The following is a 15,895-nucleotide window of genomic DNA, read 5'->3' as shown; positions in this document are numbered from 1 at the left end:
ACATACGTGTTTGTGTAACACAAAGATTCAGCTTAAATATAGAGGATATCTCATAAATTATATCGGTTTTCAATGTCCACTTCGTTTATTAAATAATCATACAACAAGAAAAGCGCACTATTCGAAGTATAGCCCGTCGTATTTTATGTTTTAATCCAACGTTCAGCAAGCAACAACTCCTTTGGATTCCGAGCTCGAAATGTGCGAGCAAAGATAGACGAATCTGAGTCCTTGTAAAGGATTGTAAGCTTTTTGATCGTAAAGAGTTTTTATGAAGATGCCTCAACTAATTCTGTCACTTGACTATTGCTCTAAAGCTCATTAATAGCCCTAAATTAACTGCTTTTACAAGGAGATGTTACTGAGACTATGAAAAAGTGTTTAATCTTTTGGCTGAATTTTTATCAAATTTCCCACTTTTAACCTAGTCATCGCTAGTTTTTCTACATGATTCTCGTTTCTGAAGCTTTTGCGTTGAAATTTATTCGGTTAATGCTTCAAACGTGCTCTATTTCTTCGCACAATTCGTAGCATTCCCGACTCTAACTATAAATCTAAACGGATTCCATATTTTTACTTTCCCGACTACAGCATTTCCATCGACACGGAAATCTGTTTTATTGGCCTCTATCCTATCATAATAGCATTTATGCATTCTTCTTCAAGTTTACTTTTCTCTTGAAGAAAGTCAATATTCCTGTATTCTAAAAATCCGCCTATGAATCATTGCACTGACTTAACATATTTGACTTTTGAAGTTTCTGCTACACCGTTAGATCGATGGTATTCAGGATTTGATCTACCGACTGCGCCATGTTGTGTTGTGTCATGAATCCTCAAATAAATACCTAACCTCATTCGTCTTCTTTTTCTATATTGTATCTCAACATAGACAAACAAAAAGCGTGGAATAAACTATGTTGGTTCTCTTGTAACCTCAATATCCCGCACAGGTGGACAACCTGAGCGCTAGAACGATTAAATCAACGCTGTTCGCTCATTAATTGTGTCTTTTCCTTTTTCAAACATTTTTCTTGCTGCCACGACTGCTTTAAACTTTTGTTTCCAATAATATCCTCACAATATACCAATTTAATATTTATAATATCATTTATTTTAAAAATATACGGTCAATAAACTGAATAATTAAAAGAAAGTGAAGCAATTATACTTTTCAAAGAATTAGAGACTAGTCACAACAAATCCGTAGGAATTTTCACATGAAAATCGACATAATTTATGAGACAATCTCCATATAACTCGTAGAATCTCTCTTGCATGATTTTTGTGTTTAAAGCACTTTTTGGATCGACTTAAAGATTTGTACGACAACTAATATTTGCGTCTTGATGTGTAATACCATTAAAACATATAATTTGTGAAAATTATTTTTTAATTTACCCCGAAAATTGAATATGATATCACGTAATACATCTGTAGTTGGAATCAAGTCCAAAATATCTCACACAAAAATAATTGTAGGCTAGTATAATCTATTTTTGTCTATTAACTCTTATTTTCGTAAAACTATTTGCCGAAAAATATAGAGAAATTAATATAAATTATGTAATTTCTGCAAAGAAATCGATTTCTAATGGTTTGAATATAAAATTTGATCAAAAGGGCATTAATCATGAAATAAATAAATCTATTAAACACGAATTTCATAAATAAACTTGAATATCCTAAAAATTTTAGAAGGATTGAATATATTTTTATTTAATAGTGAATAAAACGGCTTTTATCTAATTATAAAAATCTCTTAAGACAATCAATCAACTTCATTGTTATAAGTTTTATCGGATAAGCAGTATGGCAACAACAGATTCAATTGTTACATAACTATCACGTCGATAGGGATGCGGAAGACCGATCTGGACCCAAAACGATCCTCTTAAATAAATAAAACTTACTGGCTATGGAAGTGCTGCACATATCCCCCGGGTCCTGAAACCCGTCGATGTAAACTCCGGATAGACATAAGTCAGGACTGACTAGCATTTCCTGGCATTTACCCTTTGATATCACTCCCGACGACGTGCATATCTCGCGGGGTGCTGTTGTTTCGACCCCGTTACACCGCTAACTGCCGCCCGATAAGAGGATGGAAAAATACGAAGAACGCATGCGCATGCCCGACAACGGACAACGGAGACGGCCTCTTCTTCTATATCACCGCCACCGGCTGGCGATCAGATGATAGCGCCGTGGGTGTCAAGGAGAGGGTTTTAGTTTTTTTGGATACAGAATTGTGTCATTCCAATGATAAATTCAAAAGTAGTTGCAAATATTCTTGAGACAAATGAAAAAATAGGAAATCTGGATGATTTGCATACGAGGATTGATTAGAGAATATACTCTATCAAAATTTGTATCGATCTTATTCAGACAAACAGAAAGATTGACTTTATGTATGTAAAGAAATAGCATTTCTTTAGTTTTAATATGGTTTAATTTATTTATCTACGTGTTATGATGTCTATGATAGATCTGTCATGCATGTCACAAATGTCACTGTCACAAATGTCAATTTTGATTGATTAGAATGAGATAATAGAGGTTAATTAATGTCAAAGATCAAGAAATAATGCTTATTTAAGGAAGAGTTGAAGAAATAAACATTGAATACCGTTTCTTTGTTTTTTAGCAACACAAGTGTTTATTTTAATTAATATGAAAATCATCTTATATGTATATACGAGGATGGTCCCAGAAGCACCTGCCCTTACCAAGAGATGGCGGTAGTTCCTTGAAGAATACCACTGTATTAGAAATTATTCAACTGGCACATATTTCGAGCTTGAAGACGCTACATTGTTTAGTATTTGTTTGGCAGTCATCAATAGTTAACCTTTTCAGTGAATTTGTAAACATAGAAAAAACTGGTCTTCGTTAGCCCAACCAATACAAAAGTTAAACTCGATTCTTCTCTGAGTGGGACTGCTCTTTCGTTATCAACAGTGAAATATTGGGTAGCAGAGTTTAAACGAGGCCGTACGAATACCAGCATCGTAGTGGTCGACCAAATGAGGTGACGACTCCAGAAATGTTGAAGAAAATCCAAAAAACGCAAGATGGGTGCTGCGTTTGTTCACAATAGAACCAAAACAGCGTCGTGAAGATATTTCCATCGAGGCATTAGCTCAAAAACGGCCTCATTTGACTAAGAAGAAAGTGCACCGATGCACCAACTAACACATCCGTTATTGCAATGGCCAAAATTAACGAATTAAAGTTTGAATTGCTACCTCGTGACATATTTAACCTTCTCGGACTATTTTCTGTTTCCAAACTTGAAAAAACAGCTATAAATATGTCAATCTACCTTCCTTAAACTCAAAAGTGTTAGCAGAAATAAATCACGTCACATTTTCTCCTCAATTATCACACAAGGTGACTCGAGTCCAATATTCATCAATACTTACCCAACCTTCAGTATCTCGTTTTAAAAGTTCTGATCGTTTTTGTTTTGTTAGTGGTCATTTTACATTCTTAAAGAGGAGACTTTTATTGCGAGACAATATTTGTCAAATTCTCGTCTTGGCCAACACTATTTGGAAAAGAAGTAATTCATTGCTTCGCTGTCATATTCATTGGACCTCCTACAGCAATTTTCAACAAAAAAAAAAGGATTCTTTCGCAAAATCTGGTTCGTGATCAAAGTTCTGCTATAAAACCTATCTAAACTTATGTTAAAGAAATAAAACTTCTTTGGTTCAATTAGTAGAGTGAAAAAATCATGTTTTCCGCAATAAAATTATGAAACAAGACGTTGAGAAAAAAGTGGCAATCACCTAGTAAAGTTGGAGGAATAATGTCGCAATGTCGATGAGATTTTTGACGAAATAAGTAATAAGTCAAATCGTACAACTTCTCCAGCTTTAGTATAACCCCGATTTCGTTCTACACACTTTTTAACGATGTTCACCCATTCCTAGAATTTTTCTTTAGCTATTCTTCGCGCTCTAAAAGCCCAAAAAAAACATTGATTCCATAAAGAGACAGTTGAAACTAATCCGACGAATCCACCGAAAAAACTTCCAGGATTGCTACGAGAAGTAGGAAACGTTTAGATACTTCTGAGAGACACCGCGTATATTAAATCAAGATATTCCGAGGAGTTTAAAAGGAGTTATGAACCGGATTATGATATTTACATATGCTAAAAATAAATCAAATTCCATTGAGTATTAGGATGTGGTATTAGGAAAACATATGAACATCAAAATTGATATGACCTGCCGCTATTCGAAACCATCCCACGCGTAGCCTACATCCGACTGAAAACCAGCCCGTGTACGAGTTTTTTTAATAGTAACTCATATTGAACACGGCCCACAATGGCGATTCATAACCAAAACACTGTCAGTATACTGTACATGGTGGCAGTTAGCCAACAACTTCACCATTCGGAATCTACGAGGTCCGTTAACATTTCAATATTTGATGGAAAGGTTACTTTGAAATAATTAGTCGACTGTTTTGATCTGAACTTTTCCATGCACACTTTTTTAAATACGCGGAATACTCCATGGAAACATCTTCATGACGCTGTTTTTATTACATTGTGAGCAAACGCGAAACCCATTTGGCGCACTGCTTTCTCAAATTCAAATTTTCAGTACCGCACTTTTTGAAATGCATACTTTATCTGCTAGTTCATGCACTTTCAGTCGACGATCATCCAATACCGCTTTATGGATTTATTTCAACATTTCTGGAGTCGTCACCTCTTTTGGTCGACAACTGCGATGCCGGTCCTTGCAGGTCGCACGTCCTCGTTTAAACTCTGCTACCTAATATTTTACTGTTGATGAAGTAGCAGTCTCATCCAAAGTAGAATCTAGTTCAGCTTTCCTATTGATTAGGCTAAGGCCTTTCAAATAAAAGTGTTGTATCACATTTTTTCCATGTTTAAAAATACACTGGAAACGTTCTTATTTTTGGAATTTGTGAATGTATGCGAACTTCACAATATCAAACTTGGGGATATCAAAGACGTAAGCTCGGCATTAATCGTCGATGTCGCTAAAAAGCCTCAACAATTCGTTATTAATAACAATTTATATAAGATTTGTTGAAAAAATATATCAATCTTCGATCTATAGAAATGACTGATAAAGATTGTTTGTCAACTGTCAAAAAGAAAAATGCACAAAGCAATTTGTAGGCATCGATAACTTTAGTAGATTGGTTCAAAACATCGTTAAATTATTGAAGATACCTAAACCAGAAACTAACTCAGTGTACTTGTTTAGAAGAATATCAGTATAGCCAACAAAACTGGTAATCTTCTAGCTCTTAAACGTCATGGTGGATGGCAATTCAGTATAACTGCTAAAGACCAAGTAATCGATTCGATCAGTAAGAAGCTTGTAATCTCGCAACAAATTGAAGAAGCTCTAGGATCCCTTCATGAATCTTTCCCAAGCCAATCGATGCCATTTTGTGTAACTACACTTGCAGCACCAGAAAAAATTCTCAACTATGGGACATAAAATAGTCAAGAACCATCTGCAAGCACCAATTTAGTTTCAAAACTGTTGTAACTTTACCATAAACTTTAATTAAAAAAAATAAATACTAAATGTTTTTCTTGTGATTGTCGAAAAAATATTGTGTACAACACGTGATGAAAAATACAATTTTCTATAGATTTACTCAAGTTGGATTATTGTTTGTGTTTGTTAAGTAGAATTATCTTTACAACTCATTTTATTACTTTTAAATTCTATAGAAATAGAAAATTTTGGGGATATTATCATCATCAGTGAATAAAGACCAAAATCTTCAATCACTAATGGTTTAGAAGCAAGGAAATAGTCATTTTTAAAAGTCCATTTACATAGCATCCACCATATTTTCACGTATAAATACCAAAATGTTGAAACATAACATCAACAATAATAAAATAGGATAAAACCAATTTCAGTGTACCTTCGGTCTCTGAAGACGATAACTCGGTTATCAAAACGCGCTTCAGACAGTGTAACCAGTATTTTAACATTGAATAACGTAAGTACGGCATTTGGCTTGAGATTCTTTCAACTACATTGCTGAGAATAAAATTAGAGCCATTCCGTAAGTTATTTTAGAAAGGATCCCGCTCAATCCTTTTGGAATTTGGGTATCGGCCAATTTTTCTGGAACTTGACACATTTTCGTTGTTTACTATATTTATTCACTAGTAGTTTTATTGATTAGTACAGGTTTACAAGCTACAATATTTTTTATCACTGTCCTCTCTTCTTCTTATTTTATCTTTTGACGGGACCAAAACTAAAGTAGCTGAAAATGCAAAGCTGTCATTGTCATTGTCATTGTCATTGTCATTGTCAGGATTACTTCGTCACTCTCATCACTTATATCTAAATCAACAGATTCGTTTGAATTCTCAAAGTTTTATTTTGCGGCAAGTTTCTCAACTAGAGATTGTTCAAACTCAGAACTACTTAGATAATCATCAGACGAATCCGTCTAAGAAAGTATTTCAACAAGATTATCAATATAATTTACAATGTTATCAAAGTTTGTAGTTTCAAAAGTAAAATCAGTTATTTCAAACAATAAATCATCAAATAGGTTAATTGAAATTTATACATATACCTAATTTGACAAGAAAGAAGTGAAAACATACTAAATATTTTATTCTTCTGATACAAAGGCCCTCAGCTTCAGAAAGTTGAGAAGATAATTATTAACTTCAATTAATTCGATTGTTGTTAACAATACGTAAGTATATTAATATAATTGGTCTTCAGTTCATAACAACATAAGTTTTTAGAGTTTTGAAATCGCATAATCTAATTTGGGATATTATTTTAATTATATATATTGAGCTAGATCTGTGCAAATAACAATTATCTTCAGACAAAAACGAAGGATACGAGGAGTTAATTATTCTTTGTCCGCCAACTTGGACCAGAAAACTGTACTTTACACTGTGACTGCTGAGGGCTTATGACCTCAAGAAGCATTGCTTAGTTAATGAGCTCTCATCCATACCATATAATTGGGAGTGCAAAGAGAAATCTTTTAAGAACCTAAACTTATTCAAGTAAATCAGCATATCGTAATCATCAGATTCCAATTCCAAGTTTAGACCAACACATAATATTCATAACAGCACCTGTAGATTGAATAGTCTTGATTACTGTTCTTTTTGTCATATTTAGAAAGACAAAGTTGAAAAATATGTAATAGATATTTACGATATAAGTAGTACATTATTTTACCTCCTACCAATTATGTTAATTATTTACTGAAAATTAGTCAATATTCCTGAAATTAATGATATTAGAATCATATGTAACAAGCAAGCGTTGCCGTTCATTGTTGATTTATTTTGCGAACTGTCAATTTTGACGCGTTCACTTCAGTTTGGTATAATTGTAGTATCGACATGAGTTCCGACTATGAAAGTGTGGATTCTGATGTAGAGCTTGCTGCAATACAAACCCTAGTACCCGCTAAATCCCGCAATAGATGCGAAAAAGAATATAAGCGATTCGAAGACTGGTGCAGTTCAAAAAAAGTCCGTGATATATCGGAGAAAATTTTATCAGCTTATTTTGCTGGGAAAGCTGAAAAAGAAAAGGAAAATATACACAGATTTTTGAAAGAAGCCAATGATGATCAATTCTTGATGATGAAGGTAAGATTATACATAAATATGGTGACATTTCCATGTAGCATATTATTTTTATAGGTTTCCTTAATCGTGGGTGTGTTTGACGCCTGCCGAAGAGAAGAATTTATAAAGTTAAAAATTGGTGATGTAGTGGACGATTTAACGTTCATAACGATCAAAATACCGAATACTAAAACTAAAATTCAAGAAGAATTTGCTATTACTAGAGGAAACATCGCTGGTTCTGACTGCTTGAATAACGACTTCGACCTCAAAATATATTCCATGACCGTTTTTTTTTTTATTTTATATAGAAACGGAAAATGCTTTTCTCAACCAATCAATACTTTTGGGCGCATTACAAAATAAATAGCAACGTTTCTGGAGCTACCAAATCCCTACTTTCTGATGCTGGTGATGATATGCACATTTTGAAGAGACATGGTGGATGGAAATCCAGTAGTATCCCTGAAGGATATTGAAAAACATCCTTAGAAAAAATTCTTCAATTACTAATTGTACAGGTGTCGTGTTTGATTATTATAATAAATGAGGTTTAATTTTTTATTCCACTAGTGCGGTAAAGTATCTGATTACGAAACTCATATTAGTATCGTAATGTTTGATATTACATATTGGTAGTAGGTAAAATTTTTTACTACCTCCAAAGGTTCGTTATTTTATTTGAAAGTTAAGTTTGTAGTTATTAATGCTTCCGAATGTTCTTGACGTTTCGACTGACTTCCATAAAATTTCAAAAATTATTAAAAAAAACTAATTTTAAAACAGAAAAGACCTAAAATTAAGACGATTTAGAAACATAAACCTAATAAAAATAAGAAATTCTTATTCTGCAGACTGCCTACGGAATTGGCAGACTGCCGGCAGATGGAAGAATGTATCATCGAAATCACCTGTTTTTCAACTGCCCAACATACATTTTTTCCTTTAACAACGTTATGTTTGGGACGACTCCTACTAACATAATAATTTTCTCTAATTCAATTTTCACAGTACATCTTTCTCGTCAAGTTTATATATCGAGCGGCATTTACTTTCATAATACAATTTTTCCGTTACTATTACTATTTTCATACAACTTTTTACACCTCGAACGGCTTCTATTTTCATAAAACTTTAACCTAACCTAACCGAACCTAATCTAACCGAACCTAACCTAACCGAACCGAACCGAACCTAACCTAACCAGAAAAAGTGGGTTGAGGCAGAAATAAAAGCGATTTACGATGAAAAGAAAACGCGACAGACTTATCTTATCGTAGCTGTCAACTGAATGACTGCTAGATATCGATAATTTTCTCATCCGCCGGCAAACATAAGCACGCTAATAAACGGAGAATACATCTTATGTTTATCATCCAGGCAAAATGGCCGATTTGTAAAAGTCACGTGTTCTAGAATGGCCCATGAGTCAATGTCATTTTTCTAATGTCAGCTGTCAACCGAATGACTGCTAGATATCGATAATTTTCTCATCCGTCGGCATTCTGTCAACTCCCTAGGTATTCGGCAGACTGCCGGCTTTCGAAAGATCGTTCTTCAAATTGCCGGCAGTCTGCCGAGTGCCTGGACGAAGCCAGGCAGTTGGGAGGCAGGTGATTTCGATGATACATTCTTCCATCTGCCGGCAGTCTGCCAACTCCCTACGACATATATTTACTTTTAATCTTATCAAGTTGGAATAGTTTAATAGACATTGATGAATAATCGTATATATTCTTTGAGAGACGAATTATTTTTGAGATTGATATAATTTATGCCTTAATAAATGATGGTTAATACTATCAAAAGCTTTTCAAAAACATCAAAAACCTTTCTTTTTGGTGAAATTATAAGACTGAGTTTAGGATAAATGTATTATCTTCGATGTTTCCAAAACCCAAATTGACATTCAGTTAGAACACAATTTTCTTCACACCAATCAAGCGATTCAATAAGATGGTGGTGAATACCTTAGTGACATGATTAACACTAAAATTGTTTGTGTCATCAGGTGCACCTTTTTTATGAAACATGGGATAGTTTCAAGCCAACCAAATGGTACTGTTTCCTTTCCGAAGATTGTATTGTAGTTTTGGGATGAAATTTTAATAAATTTATAAGAAACTCCATCTTTGCCAGGAGCTTTACCGTTCTTGCACCCTTCAGGAGCTTGATATATTTCATCCGCTGTAAAATATGAGTCCAAGTAATGTGAGTTGACGTCTTAGTTTATATAAATATTCATATAAATGTTCTCTAAAAAATTCTGTACTTTTCATCTCAAGTTTTATTTCCAAATATCATTTTTCATTGAAGCAAAAGGAGACAAACTAGTAAGCAAGTTAACCCCAATTTTCTCGCTGAATCAAAAATATGTAGAGCTTATGTTGAACTAAGTAATCAAGTTAAGCATCATTTTCACTTAATTTGATGAAGTTTGTAATTGAAACGCCCATGAAACAGGATTGTTTTCCATCCCAACATACCCGACCTCTATTTTTTTGTTACTTTCCATACATCCTGATTTCTAAAACTGGAATACGGCCGCATCCTGTTTTGAATCCAAAATTTGTTTTCGGAATAAAAAGTTCTACTGAACTTATTGTACGAGTATGCATAATACATTTTTTAAAATTGAACTTCAGAGCTTCAAAATATTTCAATAAAGATCCTACTATGAATAACCGTTAGATGGGAAAAGTATCCTGGAAAATGTACGAAATAAATTATGAGCCTGTAAAATTAGATCCATTCGGGAGAAGAAAATTATTGAAAGGGTTAAAAGCTATAATTTACAAGATTTAACTCATACATAAGTATATACAGGGTGCTTCTAAAGTAATATAACTTGCCGATATTTCGATACGTTTACAAAAAATAACTTTCAAGGAAAGATATCCGTTACACTTTAATTAATGATAATTGTACTGTCGGCTTGAGCGAAAAGTGATCGTTGGGGGGTAGAAACACTTTCAAGATAATCACAGTGGTTCGCCAGGGGTTAAAAACGCCTGTTTTCAAATCGAAAATCTCCTGATTTTTGAGCGTCTACTTTATAGGTTTTATATGTTTTTGCGACACCCCAACAACTTTGCCTTTAAAACTGAATCCGTTTCAGATAAATTCAATACGAGAACCGAAAGAAAATTATTCGATTCTAAGAAAAATTTACATTCTAGAAAAGTCATCTTCAAAAGCAATAATTGGTTGAAAACGGACTCGGTGATTGGATGAGTAATTTTGATGGTTGCAGTAATAGGACGAAAAAAACAATCAAAAACTAGCCTCCTATGAGAGGTGTCTACGTATTTTGGAGGCATAAACAAAAAATCTTAGATGTAAAGAGACTGTAAAGCGAATATCCAAAAAATCTAATCTAATCTAACGTATTATCAATTAACTGATATATGTAAAGATTGATTATTATGAATAATGTATTAATCCTCATTGTTTCACATTAGATATTTTGATTTTTCCACTGTAAACTCTTCTAAGAAACGAACTAGATATAGATCTCCAATTTCCTTGATTCCAAGTTCAAACCAAACCCAAATGAAACCTCTAAAAATAGTTGTTATTATGTAACACTATTTATAGAGCTTCCTCGCCTTTCAAGGATAATCCACCGGCTCCATCTATTAATCTTTCCTCGAACCCAGTCCATTTCGCATGATTTACGATGTTGTCGTGTTAATCGTGCAAGTCAATATGTTACGCAACGTCGCGGAATTTTTAACGTGATACAATTCGCTCGCGGCAAGAATTGTCATCAATCAATATCGTGTCACGGCGTTTCACTTCCTGTTCAAAGATGGCGCGTCGTTCATTTGTCTTATACGATGGGTTTTTTGACAGACATAAAATAATTTGAGTACTAAAGGAAATTTGAATTTTGTAGATAGAAAATACTAATTAATATTGTGTGAAATCAAAACACAAGTTTTATTATAAATTAGGTAACATCAAACCATCTGATCGTACATTTGTAACTGTCGTAAAATTACTTTATTTCGCGCATATCGTCTAGTCAATCTTATTCTCGATGTTTTTATTTTTCTCATCCATATCGTTCTTGAAGTTGTTCTTTTCTTATTAATATTCTCTCATTCTTCGTATTTTTTACTGTTTTCATTTTATCGTTTTCTATTGTTTTACAATTTTTCATATTAATTTTCATTTTATTTTTTTCTACTTTTCTATTCGCTTAATTCATTTCATTATAGTTCTAATCATTACACTTACCTGTAAAGAAAGTTTCACCTATTTTTATTATTTCCTCTTTTCTGATTGTCTTGTTCTCAACCTTTTCATTTTCTTGGAATATCAACTTTTATTCTCAATAATCATGCTGTACTTGGCATTGGATCAAATTCTCATTATTCTTGTTATGCATTTTTCATTTTACCAGTCACTATTCCCTTATAATTTTCAATTTATTATCTTTATTGTTTCCTTTGTTCATATTGTTCTCATTTTCTAGTTATATCAATTTTTATTATCCATAATATTCTTGTTATTTTTTTTTATTAGTTTTATCATTATTATTAAAGCCGGTATTATTTACCTATCCAGGATACAAAATATCAAAAGCATTAGGCTCGGTTCGCATAATGAACTTGTGTGGCAAGTATTCAGTATTACAGCCTTCTGGATGTCGGCGAAGGTGTTTTTTGGTAATCCCAGTTTGTCTTAGGCACGACGCCAGTTGCTGACATAATAACTGAGGACGTTTTCCACATTTTCGCTATGCCATATCTGTTTAATCTCAATTGCGAGATCCGCGTATTTGGCCAGTTTCTCCTGGTGTTTGTTGAGAACGTTATGATTTTTCGGTATGACTACTTCGACGAGAAGGATTGAATTAATTCCCCTATCAATCACCACGATCTGTCTATCGGTGATAATAAACCTATCGTAGTCTAAAATTTTTCATTTTTCGAGCACCTTCTGCGACTGGTACTTGTAATACGGTGTATACGTATTGAGAAGACCGAACTTGTTGGCCAGTTTCTGGTGAATGATGTTGCACACTTGGTTATGCCGGTGTAGATAGTCGGTATTAGCTAACACACTACAAGCAGACGTTATATATCGAATGGTCTCTGATGTTTGTTGGCACTTTGTGCATTTGTCAGATTCAGTGTTCGGATTCTTAATAACATTTTTCTTGTAGTTATTCGTGTTAATAACTTGATCCTGGATAACCATCATGAAGCCTTCAGTCTCTAGAAAGAGATTGCCGCTAGTAAGCAATCTGAAGCTTCTTAGTCAACATGCGATTGGTTGAGGTCATGATGATGTCTACCGTGTAGTGCCTTTCGTGACCACTGTTCTAGCTTCTCGGTGTCCAATACTATATTTTAGTCAGATTCTGGCGATGCGAGGTTGAGAGGTGAACAATTCTTATACGCTTTGGATATAATCTAGTCTAGAGTTGAGACTTCCGATTTAATATGAAAGAAATCACGTAGTTTCATTACCTGTCGAGAGTACAGGTTGATAAGGTCGATCAAGCCTCTTCTATCCTCTTTTCGGGGTAATAGTAGATGACTTCGGGTGGTGGTTGTTGTTCTTCGTCATAATTGTTCGTGTCTGTTTTCGTCCATTTCAGAATTCCAAAAGAGTACGTTAAAGCAGTTATGGCATAGGTGTTGATTACCTGGACTAAGTTGCCTGCATTTAATTCGGATTGTATAAGTAACTTCACTTTTTTGGTGTATTAATCCTGGATTCTAGCTTTTGCTTGCTTGTGGTCCAGCAGCTCAGCCTGTTGAAATACTAGGTATTTGTAGGCTTCTCCGTTTTCCATCGCCTGTACGATATCTCCGTTGGGTAGTTCCACATCTCCGTTCAGGATAATGCCTTTTTCGATAGTCCAAGTTCAAACTCCATATGTATATCGGTGGAGAATCGATGTGTTATATCGAGAAGGTGATTGATTTGACGCTGAATCCGTACTTTGTATCATTGAGCATGGTAGATAGGGGATTCATTGCAAGGCACAACCACAACGGACTCAGAGACTGGTATATTCCCCTACGAATGGGTATTTCGTCAGTACTAAGGGAATTTGGACCAATTTGTAAATCCGCAAGACCTCCACAAGCCAGGAATGAAGTACACTTACAAACGCTTTCTTATAGTCCACGAAAGTAGTGTGTATATTCCGGTGATCTTTCTGTGCTTGCCGAAGTATCACAGAGTCCATGATAAGCTGTTTTTTGCATCCTTGATGATCTCTTCTGCAACCTTTCTGTTCCTCTGCTAAGATGTTATTTTCCTCGACGTGCCTATAAATTCTGTTAGTGATACAGGCTGTAAATATTTCATATAAAGTGGGTAGGCACGTGATAGGTCTGTACTGAGTGGGGTCATCCGTCTGGGAGCCCTATGGAAGCAAATGAGTGGAACCCAGTGCTAAAAACGTTAGAATATCTTCTGGGTTATGTAGAAGGTGAGAAAATTGCTACGCTAATTCCCTGTAGACGCTCGGGAATTTCTTATATCAGAAGTTTTGGATATTATCAACTCCCGGTGCTTTCCAGTTGTTAGTATTTTGGGTTACGTCGGTGATTTCTTTCAGTGTGATTATTAATATTATTATTATTCATACCTTAATTCTTTTAATTTTGTCATTTACTATTGTTTTGAATTTTCGTATTAATATTCTTATTGTTTTCAGTTTCATCTTGTGAATCGTAAGCTTAGAATTCTACATATTCGTTATTTCTTTATTTTTTATATGTTTCATTCCATCATTGTATTAACCATTATGCTCTTGTGTGAAAATTATTATTCTCGTATAATTCTTAATTTTTCCTCGTTCCATTCCTTCCCCCATTGTTCTCATCTCTAATTCTTTCAATCACCTCATGGTTTTATATTTTTATAATCAAAATTTTTCTTCCTAATCTTGTCATTGGGTCATTTTCTTATTTCGTTTATGTATCTGATAAATATTATTCTTCCAAATCTTCGAATTCAACTGTATTATTCATGCTTATTGTTTTCTATCACTATTATTATTTTTCTTGTCTTTATTTTCTTATTGTTTTCAATTATTTCACCAATATTATTTGTCCCTATATATTTTCTTGTTATTCTTTTTCTGTCATCAATATTATTCTTCCCATTGGACTCTCCCATTGGATTCTATACTTTTTACAATCTTATTACTCTTAATCCTCTCGCCTATATTATACGTCCATTTCTTCTGATTTATAATCATTTCCACTTTCTCTTGTCTTATAATTTTTTCATCCCTATCATTTTTTCCAATTTTGATATTTTCTCATCCATTTTAACGTACGAATATAATTCTACTTATTTATTATTTCTTCTCATTAATATTTTTCATATTCAATTCTCTTTATTTTTATACTATTATCAATTCTCACATCAATAATATTCTTCTAAATTCTTCATTATTCTTAATTTTCTCATCCAAAATTTCCCTCTCAAATTGCTTTCAATCTTTTTATTTTCTCTGTGGTCTTACTTGTTTCATTCTGAAATTTCTCTTCTCATATCATGACGTTTTTCCTATTCTTTTCATTTTCTTATTGTTCTTAGTTCTCTTATCAATATTTTCCTTATTTTATAACTTGTTTGTGTTCTCTCTGTTGTTTTTTTTTTATTTTCTATCATTTCTATGGATGAAATATTCTTGACACTGAACTGTCTCATAAATATTATTCTTTGTATTCTTAATATTATTTTCATTTCATTTTCCCATAGTTTTTCATTTGTTTGCGAATATTATTCTTCCTACTCTCTCAATTTTTTATTTATTATGCGTTTTCACATAATTTTTCCTTGTTTTTATTTGTTTTTTATTTTCTAACTGCTTTCAATTCTCATATCAATAATATTCTCCCTATTCTTCTTAATATTTTCTCATCAATATCTTCCTTTCTTATCGCTCTTTCATGATATCTCTCTTTTGTTAATATTCTGATTTTTTTGTTTTTTCTATGTTAATGAATATTATTCTTCCTGCTGCATTTAATTATTTCTTCATCCCAATATTATTCCCTCTATTATTCTTGCTTTTTATTCTTCTTTTTTCTTATTGTTCTCAATTCTCATATCAATAATATTCTCCCTATTCTTCTTAATATTTTCTCATCAATATCTTCCTTTCTTATCGCTCTTTCATGATATCTCTCTTTTGTTAATATTCTGATTTTTTTGTTTTTTCTATGTTAATGAATATTATTCTTCCTGCTGCATTTAATTATTTCTTCATCCCAATATTATTCC

At 33.3% G+C, this 15,895-nt stretch overlaps 1 protein-coding gene across 1 annotated transcript; it reads left to right on the top strand.

Annotated features, from left to right (window-relative positions):
• Positions 1–7,374: 7,374 nt before the first annotated feature.
• On the top strand, positions 7,375–8,003 carry LOC130894550 (uncharacterized). Its single transcript, XM_057801429.1, has 3 exons — positions 7,375–7,654; positions 7,709–7,871; positions 7,945–8,003. Exons 1-3 carry the CDS (start codon positions 7,403–7,405, stop codon positions 8,001–8,003), a joined length of 474 nt encoding a protein of 157 aa, XP_057657412.1. The 5' UTR covers positions 7,375–7,402.
• Positions 8,004–15,895: the final 7,892 nt, after the last annotated feature.

The sequence above is a fragment of the Diorhabda carinulata genome, chromosome 5 (genome assembly GCF_026250575.1).
Source record: "Diorhabda carinulata isolate Delta chromosome 5, icDioCari1.1, whole genome shotgun sequence".
Lineage (NCBI taxonomy): Eukaryota > Metazoa > Arthropoda > Insecta > Coleoptera > Chrysomelidae > Diorhabda > Diorhabda carinulata.
This window is presented reverse-complemented; position numbering and strand designations above follow the sequence as displayed.

Excerpts from the sequence above, each read along its gene's own strand:
- LOC130894550 (XM_057801429.1), top strand. The coding sequence starts at position 7,403 with ATGAGTTCCGACTATGAAAGTGTGGATTCTGATGTAGAGCTTGCTGCA. Across the intron at positions 7,655-7,708 it reads ATCAATTCTTGATGATGAAG|GTTTCCTTAATCGTGGGTGT; the intron begins GTAAGATTATAC and ends TTATTTTTATAG. Across the intron at positions 7,872-7,944 it reads TACTAGAGGAAACATCGCTG|AAACGGAAAATGCTTTTCTC; the intron begins GTTCTGACTGCT and ends TATTTTATATAG.